General features: G+C 38.7%; 1 protein-coding gene across 8 annotated transcripts in view; it reads left to right on the top strand.

Moving 5' to 3' along the window:
- samd11 (sterile alpha motif domain containing 11) overlaps positions 1–16,236 on the top strand; it is an 89,026-nt gene that overhangs the window by 11,836 nt on the left and 60,954 nt on the right. For 5 of the 8 annotated variants that reach the window (XM_079589660.1, XM_079589663.1, XM_079589662.1 and 2 more), the window contains one exon: positions 14,324–14,357. The exons of 2 other annotated variants lie outside the window; for them this stretch is intronic. Coding sequence is in view for 1 of the 6 variants with exons in the window: in XM_079589657.1 (XP_079445783.1) it covers positions 14,246–14,357 (112 nt within the window). In the remaining 5 variants the exon portion in view is untranslated. Of the gene's footprint in view, positions 1–13,255; positions 14,358–16,236 lie in introns of those variants that run through there. One more of the 8 variants, XM_079589657.1, reaches the window with a different exon arrangement.

Genomic DNA, 16,236 nt, shown 5'->3' with positions numbered 1-16,236 from the left:
CTTAACTTTGTTAACTCGGAAACTAGGGAATGTGCCTGGCTCCTGACGGACCATGGGCACAGCACCTGACACTTTGATTTTAATGGTTTACTTGTAGAATGTGTAGACACACCAGGCAGGAGAAGGTGAGAGGGGACAGCAGGAGAAATACATCAGACATGATTTATTATTTTTTAAGGGACAGAGCAGTCATTAAACTCATACCTGTACAAGTCCATCCATTTTATTATGCTATTTTAAAGTCTCCTAATTTTGTTTTGGAGATCTCCTACAAAAGGTTTACATGCATCAAAGGTCAAAAAACAGTTTCATTTCCTCATAATATACATTGCACTGCACATCACCACATTTTTCAGTGATACTCAAACGACTCGATGGATGAATCAGTCTCTCTAAATCCCTTCTTTCCGCGAGCTACTCTGCTCTGATTGGCCAGATGGTGCTGTCTGTTGTGTTGGCCCAGTCTTACAGCACCTGTCAGAAACAAAAACGGCCATTACCATAATAACTTCAGCTCCGTCCGGAGACTTCCTACAGCTCTGCGATTGTAAACAGTATTTTACCATATCAATCCGAGCGCGAGTCCGATGATGCAACATTAGAATAACTAGTTATTCAACCCGAACCTCCATCGCAAGGACGACTCGAGCAGAACATTTCTCAGTGATACACTACTGACTACTCAGTTTGAGGTACATTATGAGATGTTGCAACTGTAATTTCTCACCATCAGTTTTAACAAGTGTATGTTCTTCAACATACCGATGTGTATATTTCTAATTAATTGCAGTGAATATGCGGGAACTGTATCAATAACAGTGCATATGTTAGCCGAGCATGTTAGCTGTAACGAACGTTTGTAAAACAAATCTTAATCCATCCTCTATTTTTACTCAAATTAGTGAGAACGACAGACAATCTGCATTAATAGACACAGTTTTAGATAATAGTGTCCCACAGCTGCTTAGCAGGAGTATTTCAGCAAGACAGTAATAACGCGAGTTAGGCCGGAAACTTACACAATATAAAACACAAACTACGTATTTTGAACACCCAGTAGAAAATATATACATCAATGATTATTGATGTTAACTATACTTACAGGTGGTGATTCTGAGAGCAAGCTGGTCCAAATAAACTAGGTACTGACCCATCTGTCACGAGCAAGCGTTTTGCGAATCCCACATTGAACTCCAAGGTTTGAGAAGCAGTCGTCAATAAAATTAGGTGTTTTCAGGGCTGGTCAAGTTGTTCGCGGGCGGACAAAGTACAACATAGGCTGGCATTATGCAAATGTGTCTTTTAGTGATGTAGAACCATAAAGCAGTGGGATTCGAATAATAAAAATAAAAAAAACTACTCGTTTAGACGGTTCAGAGTCGATTTTTTCTTTTGGGAGAATAACTTTATTTATCCTGCACTTTCGACTTTACAATTTTGCAGAACATTTACATTTACAAACAGCTATATTACACACTGCATGAATGGGAATATTTGAATAGGGAAAAAAAACATTAGAGGGACAATCATTATATTTAATAAGTGTTTTTGTGAGAGAGTGAAAAAAACTAAATGTAGTGCCGTGGGCTATGTCAAACAACATTTTTAGGACCAATCATAAGCTTTTTCCAACCTGTCGATAGAATTCAGTTGATAGAATTCTAAACCTTATCAACCTGGCTTATGAATATTATTTAGGGGACGTAGAGTTTGTGTAATCGGCAAACGTTAATCCTAAAATGGCTACACCCACTTACCCATAAATGCTTTTGCGTCCTAATTCATATTCAAGACATGCGCTGATAAGGTTTATAGTTTGCCCCTCCCCCACTTTTGAGAGTGTATTTTTAATGATAATTCAGTTTGCTCAACACTGCCATTTCCTTTTCTGTTATTTTTGGATGTTTCTACATATTCTTCCAGTTTTAATTTCTCTATCGCTTTCTCTCTCTGTGGGCCTGGCTAGTTGTGCAGTGAATTGGCCTCCTCTCAATGCCCCAAGGCATGGCCTGCCTCCACTCCGCCTGACTGCATGCACAGCCGAGCACAGGCATGCTGCCAACTGTGTCCTTGCTTTCAGCCTCTCCATGCTGCCAACCTCCCTTAGCTTCTCTAATGTCCTGCAATGCAGTTTCACAGAATTAAGGCCACCGGGAAGCTTTGCATTTCGGCACAGCCATGATTAAATGTTGAGGCAGTATGTAAAATTTTACTTTAGACAAGAGGCAAGTTTTAATACAATATATACAATCTTAAATTACGCTAATCATTCTAGAATTTACCATGGTGACTGACCATAGTTACCAACAAGATAGTATAGTTACTACATTTGTTAAAACATTAAAAACCACCTTTTATTTTTTTTAATCACCTTTATGCTTCATGGCTTTGATATAAATAGCCTGTTTGCCATTTAAAGAGATGTTCATATTTTGTTCCAACTTCTTATTTAGAAATTGTAAACACAGGACATAAAATGTGATTTCATGGGGATTTAATTAGCCACCATAAAAAAACCCTCTTTGTAATATTTAAGGAAATGTAATATTATCTTTAATGTAAACTGCAATAACTATTTGTATATTTTGTTGTAGAATGTGGTAATTATGTATATATAATTTTTTAATATAAATTTGAAAAATATTTTTGTTTTATTTTCTAAGGGTTTTCCTAAATGATTACCCACTATCAAAAAAAGTTTTTATAAACAGCAGTAACTATTTTGTATTTTGGTGTAATATGGTTCTGTATATATTCATTTAAAAACATTTATTTAAATATTTTTAATATATTTCTTTTTAAGGGCATCTCTAAAGACTCCTCTGTAAATAATTAAACTGACATTTGTGCATTGTGGGCGGTGTGGACAGCTTTACTGTATACTAGTTAGTGTATAGTAAAATTTTGGTCAGCAAGTGGCTAACCCTATAGAGTTTTTTGAGGTGTTAAAAGTTCAGTGTATGAACTGTGCTCGCTCTAGCCCGTGACCTCTATTTCCTCTGCCCAAGGCTGATCTGTGGGCCGCCTGCCCTGTGAACAGTCCCTGGTCCCTCTAGATCGATATTCATCTGCCTACCATGAGCTATGCTTGACCTGTAAGTGACCTTACCGTGTGTGTTGAAGCTGTATCTATTACATAGATGGTGCAGAACAGTATTTGTTGGCTGAGGTCAGTGTAAAAATACATGTTTGTGTGGGTAAAAGTGCACTAATTCTGACTGGTGGAGTATGGTGAGTGTGCTTACCCACAGAACGCTGCATGTTATGGTGCTAAGCCAAACAATTGGGGGGGGGGGGGGGGGGGGATCAGTTTTTTTCTGGCAGTTCAAGGACATTTGTTAGGACCCGTGCAACAGTGATGTGAGCGGATGAGTGTTTTGTCATGTTTGTGTGTGTGCAGTAGGCCTCTCTAGTGTGGTGTGGTGATTTAGACTTTCCTGCTACAGGCTCATGGTGCGAGCTGCTGTCACCACTAATTGAACCCCGTAGGTGAAGTAAGGATGGAGGGAGGTAGTCGGAGGAAAGAAAAAGAGGGGGGAAAAGCTCGGTGAGGCTGTAGTGCCCCTGGGGTTTTGGTCCCTGCAAGCCTGATTCCCTTGGTCTAAATATCTGGCTTGATGCTCCGGGGCTTCCCTCTGTCTTATCTGCTGATAATTGGGTGCTGTAGCTACACGGCACACTTATGAAATATAGATTTCTTCTATATCTGTGCAAAAAGTGCACATGAAAACCTCCCGGAACTATTAGTCTGAGGTTTACGTTAGAAAACAAGCGCCTCTGCATTATGCTATGCACTTTGCTTGCTCATAATTCTGCTTAACAGAAGGGCAAGATTGCAAAACCGAAACAGACTTTATTGTAAAGTAGCGTCAGGGTTTTTTAAGTGGTACAATTAGCTCGTAGCCGATCCCACATTGTGTTCAGCTGTGTGTTCTTCCTGCATGGGCCCCTCCAGCCGAGATATTCCTCTGAGCCTCTCCGTAGACCTGGGAACTGAATCACCACTGGCTCTGTTCGAATTACAGTTTGCCAATGTTATGTGCTGGTAAAGCAAACTCTCCAGAAGCCAACGTAGTTTGGCTACAAAGGCTCCTATAAGATGCCAAACACTGTTAGTACAGTCATTGTACAAAAACGAACATATACATTTAAAAGTTCTTTGAAAAAAGTGCAAAGTGAAATTTCCCCCCCACTTTTTATACATATCATATGGAGGGAAAACAGAGAAATTCCATCAAATTTAAAGTGCCCCTATTATGCTTGTTCAGATATTACCTTTCATGTGTTAAATGGTTTTTGAATTTAAAATATCTGCAAAGTTTCAAAGATAACAATGCATGATAAATGGAATTGTCTCCCAAAAGAAAGAACCTGAACCTGTTTCTGAACTGCCTGAAACGAGTAAACAGTATTTACAGTATTACTACCTACGTAGGTTTGTAACAAATTCGCATAAAGCTAAGCCCATGGTGTTCATTGGCTGGCCTCAACAATGTCTACTATGACCCACCCTCCAAACACTGTAGTTACTGAGGCCTGGAAGAGTTTGGTTTGTGTTGTTTATATGTCGAGAAGACGCTGTTTTCGGGAAAAAGCGACATTGTTACTGTTCATATCACTGTGTATACAAGTGTTGAGGAAGCCTCCGGAGCTGAATTTCATATGGAATTTACTATTTTGTTTCCGACACCCTCTGTAGGTGTTTTACCAATCACAACAGGCTGGGCCATCAGACCAATCAGAGAAAAGTATAGGCTCGCAAAAATGAGGGGTTTAGAGAGACTGAACCGTTTTAGACACTGTAAAAAGAGGTGATGCTGCGATGTACAGTACTGCGCAAAAGTCTTAGGCAAGTTAGTATTTTCACGCAAAAAATGTTTTTTAAGGGCACCTATTATGCCCCTTTTCACAAAATAAGTCTCTGATGTCCCCAGAGTGTGTATGTGAAGTTTTAGCTCAAAATACCCCACTGATCATTTTTTACAACATGTTTAAATTGTAATTTTTTGGAGGCTGAGAAAAACTAACCGTTTTAGCGTGTCTCCTTTAAAAGTTAATGAGATGCGGTTCCACGCACAGAGGGCGGAGCCTAACCAGCTTGCACTCAGAGCCAATAGAGCATCACAGTCCCGCCCACAGCCGGTGCCGGAAGTAAAAATTCAATACAATTTCTCCATAGACATTTGGGGTATAAGCCATAAAAACGTAACCATACATGGTAGACTTAAAACCAGCAACGGCTGTACTAAGCGATTGTATATGCTCATATAAACGCCAAAAGTTCATGGGGCACTAACCTTGATTTGAGATAAATGCCTTTTATTCGCGATGTCTTGGATAAGTACTTAATTACCCACAATCCTAAACAATCCCACAATCCCACAGTGATGCATCTGATTGGTGGATGTCGTGTAAACCCCGCGAAGGTCCGGAGAGCGTTGCCATGGAAGCAGGATTCTAACAGTAGAGACTGAACGGACTGTTTTCTTTAGCGGAAGCCATATAAATAGTTTTTAAATCAATACATTCCTTTTTAAATTAATATTTTGTGTCAAATTATTTATTTATTTGGTAGGTAGCCATGTAATAAGCGGCATAATGTATAGCGAGTTGGTTGTTATAGCGAATACAACTCCCTTCAGGCTCCGCTTCGGGCTCATAATCAGCCTTTCGCGAGTTGTATTCGCTATAACAACCGCCTCGCTTTACATTATCCCTTACTTATCGTTCACTTTAGATAGGCTACTGTAGCCTTCATATGGTATGAGTCATATCAAGCATTTTATGATGCCACTGTCAAAACAATATTAAGCCTAGGCATACCTCTTCATGCATTTACTGAACATTTGTGTAATAATTCATGGCAAGTTAATAAACTGATTATGACGGTCCAAGAGCAGACCATGCACCGGTCCATGCATCAGACCGGTGGCGCTGTGCACTTTCTGGTTTGCTGACCATCACTTTTTAATTTTCACTTGTTGTGGATATTAAGAAAATACATTAAATGTTATTACAATTAAGGATGAACTATAACATCATGAAAATGAGCATGGACCTCAACCTGTCCTGTCAGCAGAGTGTCCTGTGTCATAAAGGGCTCTGAAATAAACACACAAACTAACGTTACACACTGACTGAACACACGTGTGTTGATGACTGAGCTGCACCATGTTGCTAACGTTATCGTTAACCGCTTTCACACACGCACACAATATATTATTATTTTTATTTACACGATTATTACTGAAAGAACTGCTATTAACTACACATTTACTATATAAAATTCACTCAAAAGGCTCTTTCGCGGTTGGCTTCAGTCGACTTCAGTGAGGCGCGGTGGTTTATGGGATGAGTAGTTCCTTCGCTCGGAAATGAAAATATGTACACAGTCTTGTACCTTTGCCTTTTTTTGGATTTTCTCTTTGTTTTTTCACTCGAAATGATATGTTGTATGCATATGAGTTCATCCATAGCTGGTTATCCTCAGACATGCTCTAAAACTCTTTAAAGCTGCAGTCCGGCACTTTTTTGGGTTTAAAAATATCAAAAAAGACATTTTTGGGAAAAAACGTAACCAGCCAGTGTTCAAAACTATCTGCTTGCCTTACCTCGATTCAAAACGGTAAGCTTGTAATAATAATTTTAATTCCAGTGGTACTGGTGGATTTCCGCGGGAATTTCGAGCATGTCTTTGCGTCATTACGTCACTTCTGTACACATAGAGAAGGAGTCCCCGGCTAGTCGGCTATATAGCGTGTGTGGATGATGGTGGAGATTTAACTAAGCACTTGGTATGGCGGATCCCGAAAGTTTAAAGCGACAATCACCAGTGACAACTGGAGATTCACCAGTTGTAAAAAACAAAGACTTCAGACTTCAGAGTGGCTACAGAAAAAATATATTTTTCACGTTTTGATGTGATATAAGCAATCGTTAGATTTAATCAGCATAGCCTACTGCAATGCTTCCCCCCACCCCCCGAATTTGGTCAGAACAAACGTGAATGTTACTTACTTGTTCAGATGACATTTTCCGATGAAAATTCTAATGTTGACACTTTCAAAAAGTATACTCTGAGATTGCTGATGACAGTAGGCTACAGTATCCACAGCGACGCGGCAGCCTCAATACATTGTGTTCATCCGCGCTGTTTCATGCCGATTTACTACCCACGCACAGTTAATAATTCCGCGAATAACTGCAATTGCAGATTTCTAACAGAGATGGCGACAAAGAGGAAAAACGACGGACTGCAGCTTTAAATACGGATTTTTCCAAAAGTCAATAGGAGAAATGAATGGGAAATTTACTTCCGGCACCAGAGCTCTCTTGGGCTGTGGGCGGGACTGTGATGCTCTATACAATCTCATCTCACAGAAAGATGATAATATAAAAACAGAAAAGTCGGACAATAATGCCTACAAAGCTAGAGAATATATGCTGAATAGAGATAGAACAGGTATGTTTATTTTAATTACGTTTATAACTTATATGCCATCTGCTCCACTATTAATACAAGCCTGCTGTAGTTAACCCCGTCTGAATGATGACCAAAATATACTGATGAGTTCAATTAAGTTTATTGTACATCACACAAAAGATGATGCGTTAGTTTTACTGCAGAAAATCACTGTAAGAATAAACACAGTATAAGAAGGGCGCATTAAAGGGATAGTTCACTTTGAAATTACATTTTGGTATGTTTTAGCTTACCTGAAGTGCATCCAAGATCTAGGTGTCTTTGTCTCCGCAGTATTTTCAATTTTTATATTTTTAGGTCAAACCGTTCTTGTCTGTCAGTCATATAATGCAGGTATATAGGTACTGTATCCAAAAGCATGCAGAGATGTCTCTAATAGCTTGCAGAGAAAAGTCCAAATTAAAAAATTCCCCATCGTAAGTGCACATTGATGGCCTAAGACACGAAACAAGCGGTTTGTGTGATAAAACGAACAGTATTTATATAGTTTTTATCTCTTTTACACAACCACGTCCATCTGATCTGTTTACTTAGTAAACACGATATAAATACTGTTCGTTTTATCACACAAACCGCTTGTTTCGTGTCTCTTCAAACTTTTGAACAGTTTGTTTTTTATATTTAGTAAAAAAGACTTTCATTTGTTATAGCCATTCTTTTGCGATAACACTTTTTTTTATACTTTTCCATTCCAAGGAGGTCACTAAAATAGCTGAATGGAATTTTTCATTGACATCCCATTCAAGTTAATTTTATTGTGGCTCTTTTCTCATAAATCTACAACATTGGTCACCTATGGGGATACGATGGCTCAGTAGCATCTCACACGCACACCGGGCTTAGCTTTTATCCCTCTTCTTATTGGCCTACCGTGATTGTTTCATACAGTGATGTATAGATCTTATAGTGGATACTCTGAATAAATTTTCTCAATTTCATTTTCTATGGACCACCAGGGCTTTGGTCAATATCAATTGCAATGCCTGGCTCCGGGCAGACAAATTCATTTCAATTACAATTACCATCGTCGCGACGTTGATTTATAGCGTTGTTTTCTTTCCAGCGCCTTCCCGCTCCCATTAATCACCACTTGCCTGCCCGTATGATCTGCAGTTCATCTACCTGCCAAGCGGGATTGCTCCGCCGAGCATTCCTCCGCCTCACCCCCCGCCAGAGACCACAGGGAATATTAGTGTCCTTAATTCACACTCCATCTTTCCACATTTACTCTCAACAATGCTAACTTACAGGAATGCTAACGTGACGTGGTTCTTTGCTTCTCTCGTTACTCACTCAGTAGATCTTGTTGAACTCATTCTTATAAATGAGTTAATGATATATAAGATGATGAAGTAAAGTAATCTTTTAAAACCTAGTTTAAAACCTGTCAAGTTCTTAGTATGTACTCTTTGTTTTCATGTTAGTTTCATATGGTTTTGAAAAACTTTTATAGTATTTATCTTGTGTGACCATCGTTAAAACATTCCTTACACCTTGAGTGCACACACCCTAATTCTTACATTTTGAATTATTATTTTATAAATATTACCACATGACATTTTACAATCGGATCTTATCTTGACATAAAACATGTCAAATTATCTGATATTTTAAGAGGCTTATTGAACTTGACACACATTTATGAGGATCTGCAAGTGTCCTTTCTGGTTTGATATCATTTCTGGTTTTATGTATAAATTGCATTTAAAAAAATATATGTTAATAAATAGCTCCAAAACAAATGCATTGTTATTGACAAACAAAATGTATTGATTCAAATGGTTGGTTGTTACATGATTCACTGTTACTATTCATTCACAAATGTCTCATTTCATGAGACACGCACACAAAATTCCCATTCCCAATTCAACAGCCATCCAGTAAACAACCTCATTACATATTTATGAGGTTTGGCCATTTTCGTTTCCTCATAAATACTGTATAGATCATGTTATTTTAGAGACACAAGACTAAAAGTGTTCTGCGAAGTGCTACCCTTTCTCAATTCACCATTTGGTTACAATCAGTCTGGTAAAAGCTGTATCTATTTTGGATCGTCTGGACATGTTAAAGACACCGTCTCTTGTTTTGTCAGTGCTTCCTCCTCTGTATTTCAGGGTGAGTCAGAGGCTCAGACGTCGTCTAAATATGTGAAAGGGTGCCATTCCAGGGCAAGCGTAGCTGGGCTGCCGCTGACATGACTGTGTTTGCACAGTTCAGATTTGTCCCCTTGGCTTGGCAGCTGCCGCCGGATCCTGCCGTGCTCTCCCGCGGTCATCCTGTCTCAAACGTCACGTGAAGAGTGGAAAATACGTACACATTTGCCGGCACCCCGACAGTTTCCAGAAAAGGCTGTGATTCAGGCCTCCAATAAAACGAGATGCTGTGGTTCAGCCTGGACAGATTGGAAGTCTGTTTGGACAACATTTTGATTGTCCTGTTTTGGGTGTTGTGGGAAACGGATTGGGTTTCAACCAACACTGGAACTACACATTAAAAGCGGAACTTGAGTAATTCTTCACAGGACAGATTTACTCTGGATAAAGTTATGAAAATCCTTAAAGGTTAATTCTAGCGTGCTAACGTTTGCCTACTCGCAGGCAGGAGAAAGAGAAGCTCATTCAGTTTATGGTTACAAAGACCTTGGATCATCATCCAAAATTAAGTTAAATGGTAAATACTCAAAAGAATGTCCTCCTGGAAGGAACTGTTAACTAACGTGCCAAACTGCCTCTTCTTTTCCGATATATTACTTCCTTGTCATCTTAAATCAACAAAATAGATTCCAGTGAACTTTTAGTTACGGACACCTGGTTTTTCTTACTTTGGCTAAAGATGATGGAAAATGTACAGTTGGATCAGGTGTCACCTGAGTGAGGGGTTTAGAAGTGAATAAGAGATGTCTAAATCTGAGCTGGACGTCTCAAACAATGTTTGTCTTTCTGTAGCCTATGTTATATGGTAAAGATTATTATCCAGTATTTTAGGATGTTATGATCATGTCTCTTCATCCTTGATGATTGTCTCTCTCAGACTCCTGTGCTGTTTTCAGTTCACGTAAAAAAAACGAATGCAGGGTGAAATGATGCTTTTATTTATTTATTTTCGTGTAATGCCTGATATAGAATACATTTATTAAAAAATTATTAAATTATAGCAATAATTGTTTTCATATTATTGCCAAATAAAGATAAATGGCAGATATTACAATTATATGTTTTGTCTTAATACATTAAAAATAAAGCACAGAGAAACTTTAATCAAGTGGTGTAAATGCTACAAATGCATCACAACATTATAATGTACAATATAAAAAGTGGATTTTCAATTTGATATTTGTTAAATATTAAGTGTTATCAAATTATTAGTGTTTAAAGATTAACTAAGCATTGAAAAAATAAAGATAATGCGAATTCACAATTAAATATGCAATACTGATCAATAAATTAAAACATCTTTAATATCGGACGGAAACCAATATAGTACATAAGGAATAATTGACGACGGGCCGTTGAATTATTAGAAAAATAATGCACACCCAAGGTGGTAATTATTTTTCAATAATTCAAGGGCCCGTCGTCAATTATTACACTTATAATACAGTTATGTATTTCACAATGTTTGTCAGGTTTTTTGTCTTTAAAAATCTCTTGTGTGTAGGACTAATTTCTTACGCATCTCATCCTATGCCTCCGTTGCTAATTCCAAAACGTAGTTTTAGAGCTTGTAATGGAGGCTAGAGCTATTGATAGCAGACTAATGCAATTATTAATGCAGTTATTAGAGAGAGAGAGAGAGAGAGAGAGAGAGAGAGAGAGAGAGAGAGAGAGAGAGAGAGAGAGAGAGAGAGATTAGGCGTGTGTGAATTATTTGAGTTTGTTCGTCTCTCAACAGTGTTCGGCAGCAGCATCTCTACTGTAAGTTTATCTGCTTCAAGAACAGCGCCGTTATAACCTCGCTAGTGAGAAATATCATGTAGCTTTTAAGTTAAAGGAACACTCTGACTTTTTGGGACTTTAGCCTATTCACCGCAGCACCTGAGACGCGCTCTGAACGAACTCTCTGCTCCTCACCACAGCGCGTCTCAGGTGCTGCGGTTATCACTCCGCCCAAGTAGCAGTGCTTCGCCTTCAGAGAATATAGTTCCCAGTATTTATACGGTTAAAATATGTCTGTGTCTCATGTGACTTTGTTTTTTGTACACTCTGTGACTATACAAATCACAACATGTAAATAGGAAAATGTTTGCGTTATTTTTGTCACTTATTTGGATTAGTATGCTAGCTGCAACCATTTACATCCAGTCTTTGTGCTAAGCTAGGCTAGCGGTGGGTGCGTCAAACAGACTTATAGCACGCACGGAGATGAAAAAGGTATGTATGGACTTATCTAACTCTGGGGGATAAGTTGAATAGGCTAAAGTCCTAAAAAGTCGGAGTGTTCCTTTAACTATTTTATTCATAAAATCGTCAGAGCAGCACTGACAACAGTGTGTGTCCGTACTGTATGTGTGTGTGTTTGACTGGAGAGAGAGAGAGCGGGAGAAAGATAATATGTGCTTTTCCATAATAAATAAAACATACATAATACATAATAAAACGTAATTTTGTGGCAAAAAACATGGAAATAATTTGTCTAAAAAATAGTTTATTTTGCTTTTGTAAGCTATTCAACCATTCAACTGCTCTGTACTATAAAGATATATTGTGCATTTCTCAGTGATTTGCGCAGATTCTCTAACACATGGATCTGTGCTGTTCACGCGCAGGCAACCCAAGTTCAAATAAGTGACATTTCCTCATTTTGTGTCATTCTCTATCTGCATCTATTAAAGCAGCCAAAAAAAGCAGACTGCCTCTAATGAGTGGAGTCTGGCGGGCAGCCGGCCTGTCTGTGAGAGATCCGTGTGCAGCTCAAGGCTGGATTGGTGTTTCTTTAGGAAGTGCAGCTTCTCCACAATGCTGGTCCGATAAAAGCAGAAGAGCGCTATCGATCGGGTTCTGGGGGGAGGATGACCTGTGGTGGAAGTGAGGCTGAGCTGCTGAAGAGTGAGAGGAGAACTGGAGGGGTTCTTAGGACCTCTAAGGGCAGATGAGGAGGGATCTGGGGGGCATCAACCCCCCTCTTCTCTCTCTCTCTCTCTCTCTCTCTCTCTCTCTCTCTCTCTACCACTATAGTCTACTTCCACAGGGCTTCAGAGTGTGCAGTGTAGTGTTGCTGATGAGAACTGTTGGAGCGGAGCTTAGCGGCTGAAGGTCAGAGAAACCGCTGACTTTAGGGATGCTGTGCCCACATACTCAAAACACACACTAGAAAGAACCCAAGTTGGGTAAAAGTCTTGAAATATGAGTCACTTTATTTCACAAGTTCACTGGCAAGATAGTTAAATGGTCCAAAATATGTGACGGACCATTGAGCTTAAGTTAAAGCTATTATCCAGAAGCTATGGGCTAATGTTTGTTTTGATGAATTTCACCTCTCTTCACAGGTCAATGATACTGTCCTAGTGGGCGAATTGTAACATAATGACTTAATTCCCCAATCAAAAGCATAACATATTTTGACATGTTGATTTAAATTTTAGAAGTGTCATTAAAGTTAGTATAGATGTTAGTTTACGTTTAAGACTCACAATCTTTGATGTTATGTCTTGTACAATTAAGATAAATCGTAAAATCATTGTAAAAACATAATGTATGAAAAAATGGAAATATCCATTTCCTTTATTTTTACATTAAAATTACCATGTATAATTAAATGCTGATTAATACTGCAATTCAATACTAATCAAGACAAATAAAAAACTCTAATATTGTCCATTGACTGATATAGTACTGTTATATTGTGCATCCCTTAGTTGGCGCAGATGCTCTAACACATTGAGCATTGCATTAATATGATAAATATTCAGTTATGAAGTCACTATGTGTGATAGACCTTATGTCCAGACGTTACGACTCTGTATTGTTGTGGAGTCTGCTATTCCTCCATTACCCTCTTCAGCAATTTAATTAAAGAGGGAGAAGTGATTGAGTTGACTAGAAACCGAATTACCTCACTGTCATCTGTGTGGCAAGACCAAAACATCTCGTACACATTGTGAGTTAATGCACAGGTTTACCTGCAGTGGCCTTACTGATATAATAATTTCCCAATATCACGTAACTCTATGGAGCATCTCTCCTGGCGTGACCAGCCTGTGGAGCCAATGTGCCCCGGGGGACAAATCGGCCTGGGCGGCGCGCTAATTGAAACGTGTCGGCGACTCATTGACGTCTTGGCTCTTGTTTCAGGGCTATTTCAAACCACAATGCTGATTGCTGGTTTCAGATCATGGAGGGAAAAATCAATATGGCCTGAGAGATCAGGAACTACTCTTTGCAGGTTTAACTCTTGCTGTATACAGCATACAGATCGGCTAACCGGCAAAATAATAGTCCTATCTGAACAATACCGAGACTTTTCAGTTCTTCATTCAAGAAATGTTTCTGTTCTGCAGAATACAAATCTTAAATATCATTATAAATCATAATAGTTTATACAGTATTATTTCTGATCCAAAATGCAATGCTTTTGTGTGTTATGAAACCGCTTTTGAAACAGCAGATTTATCTTAAGTCTTATTCTACTGGTTATCTCAAAATAATCCTGCACATTGTGGTGTGGTCTAAACAAATGGACTATGCAGTTTTCTGGAGGGCTAACTGTAAGCTTTCTTTGATGCCCTCCACATATTGTTGCAGATGAGATGAGGAATAATTTATGTTCCTTTCACAGCTTGGCATAAAGAGTATGGCACTGTTGTCAATAACGCAAACTCTTTTTTCTTTCTATTTACAGCATGATGAACATGGCAGGGATGTATTATATGCAGGTGAATATTTGGCTATCACTGACCTACTAGCTTTGGAATCAAAGTCGTGACATTATCTGTGAGTATTTACAGTTTAAATAAGTCACAAGTACAGACCATGTGCATAATGTGACGTCATGCATAGAGTAATGGTAGAATTAGACAATAATAATCCTAGCGTCCTTGAAAACAAAACTGGTGTTTGGTATGTATGTACAATACCGTTCAATAGTCAGCAAGATATTTATATTTACACTTCAGCAAGGATGTATTCAATTGATTAAAAGTGACAGTAAATACATTTATAATGAAATATTTATTTTTAAAATAATTCTTTAATAAATAGAAAGTTGAAAGGATCAGCATTTAATCACGATTTCAACATGGATAATAATAAGAAATGTTTCTTGAGCAACAAAGCAACATATTAGAATGATTTATGAAGGATCTTGTGACACTGAAGACTGGAGGAATGGTGCTAAAAATTCAGCTTTTTCATCACATGAATAAATAACATTTTTAAATGGTTATTATAAATTGTAACAAACTTTTGTTACTTTTTTGTACTGTATTTTTGATCAAATAAATGCAGCATTGGTTAGCTGAGCACATATTGACTTCTTTTCAAAAATCTTACAGATCCCAATCTTTTGAACTGTAGTGTATGGATGCAAATTTACTTTAGCCATTAGTAATGGTAAAGTGAAGTGTTTAGGGAAGAAAAAGGGAAGAGGTTTTGTTGCTTCTGATGGTGTTGACAGCTTTAGACACTGGGCTAAAATCAGTATCCTCCCTGGCCGCCCACCCACTCAGCTATAGGAAATAAATCCCATGTGGTAGCTTGGGCTGCCGGCTGGGATCACAGACTGCCTCCATGGCTTCTAGATCTCCAGAGAGCAGCGGAGGGCGCCGACACCACAGCACAAACCTGAGGAGACGCTCAGGGTTTTACATTACACAGCATCACTTTACCGGCGCTGCATGAGCTGGCAACTGTGATCCCGAAAGTCCCTCTGGAGAGTCCATTTAAAATCCAATAGAAGTTTTATGAGAACCTGTAGAAAAAGCAGATGAAGGAAAAACATTAGGCTACGGTATATACTAGTTGACAGAATATATACTATTTTGACAGATGATATAACTTGGTATAATAATAATAATCTTATTGTAAATAAGTAAATAATTAATCATTATAACTCACTTTCCATGGTTGTCTCTTATATGTGTCTCAGTGGTTGTTGTTTGAGACTTTATCCTGACACCTGTTGGCCTGGATGCATGAAATGTATTTAGTAACTGCTGCTTCACAACAAAGTTTTCTCATCTCATTCTTGATTGATTGATTGATTGATTTGTAGTAGCTCAGTAAATTGCATGAAACAGCTAGTCATGTGGTGCAAACATGGCGGTGTCCATGAGTGGGAAACCTGCTAAAAAAAGAGAAAACTTCACAAAAAAAGTATTTAGCCTTCATCTCATGTAAACGTACATCATATTAGTTTTCAAAAGCACTGTTATTTCTTTATTTGTAAAACATTTTTAATGATAATTACATTAAAGAGTAGGCCTAAACATTTAATTACTCTCACGGCATTTTTCACTGTTTTAATGGTGATGGGGAAGAGAGACGCTGTTTTTTTCAATATGGGGCAGGCCTATATATTTTTCTGCTCATGTCTGAAAGGCTGGCTCCAAGCATTAGGGGTGGGCTCTAGCTCTCTGATGGTTTTCCAGTGAGTATTTGTCAGGTCAGACTGTGCACCGCCCGGCGGTCTCCGCTCCTCTCCCCGGGTTATTTATTACCTCTCTCCCCCGCCGGCAGCGCTGTGGCTCCGGGGCCGCTGCCAACAACGGCGCGGAGGCGGGGACGACTGCAAGGGGGTTCTCTACATCCGACAGG

This window comes from Phoxinus phoxinus, assembly GCF_949152265.1.
Source record: "Phoxinus phoxinus genome assembly, chromosome: 18".
NCBI classification, from domain to species: domain Eukaryota; kingdom Metazoa; phylum Chordata; class Actinopteri; order Cypriniformes; family Leuciscidae; genus Phoxinus; species Phoxinus phoxinus.
Note: the sequence above shows the minus strand (reverse complement) of the source record. Positions and strands in the feature narration are given on the sequence as shown.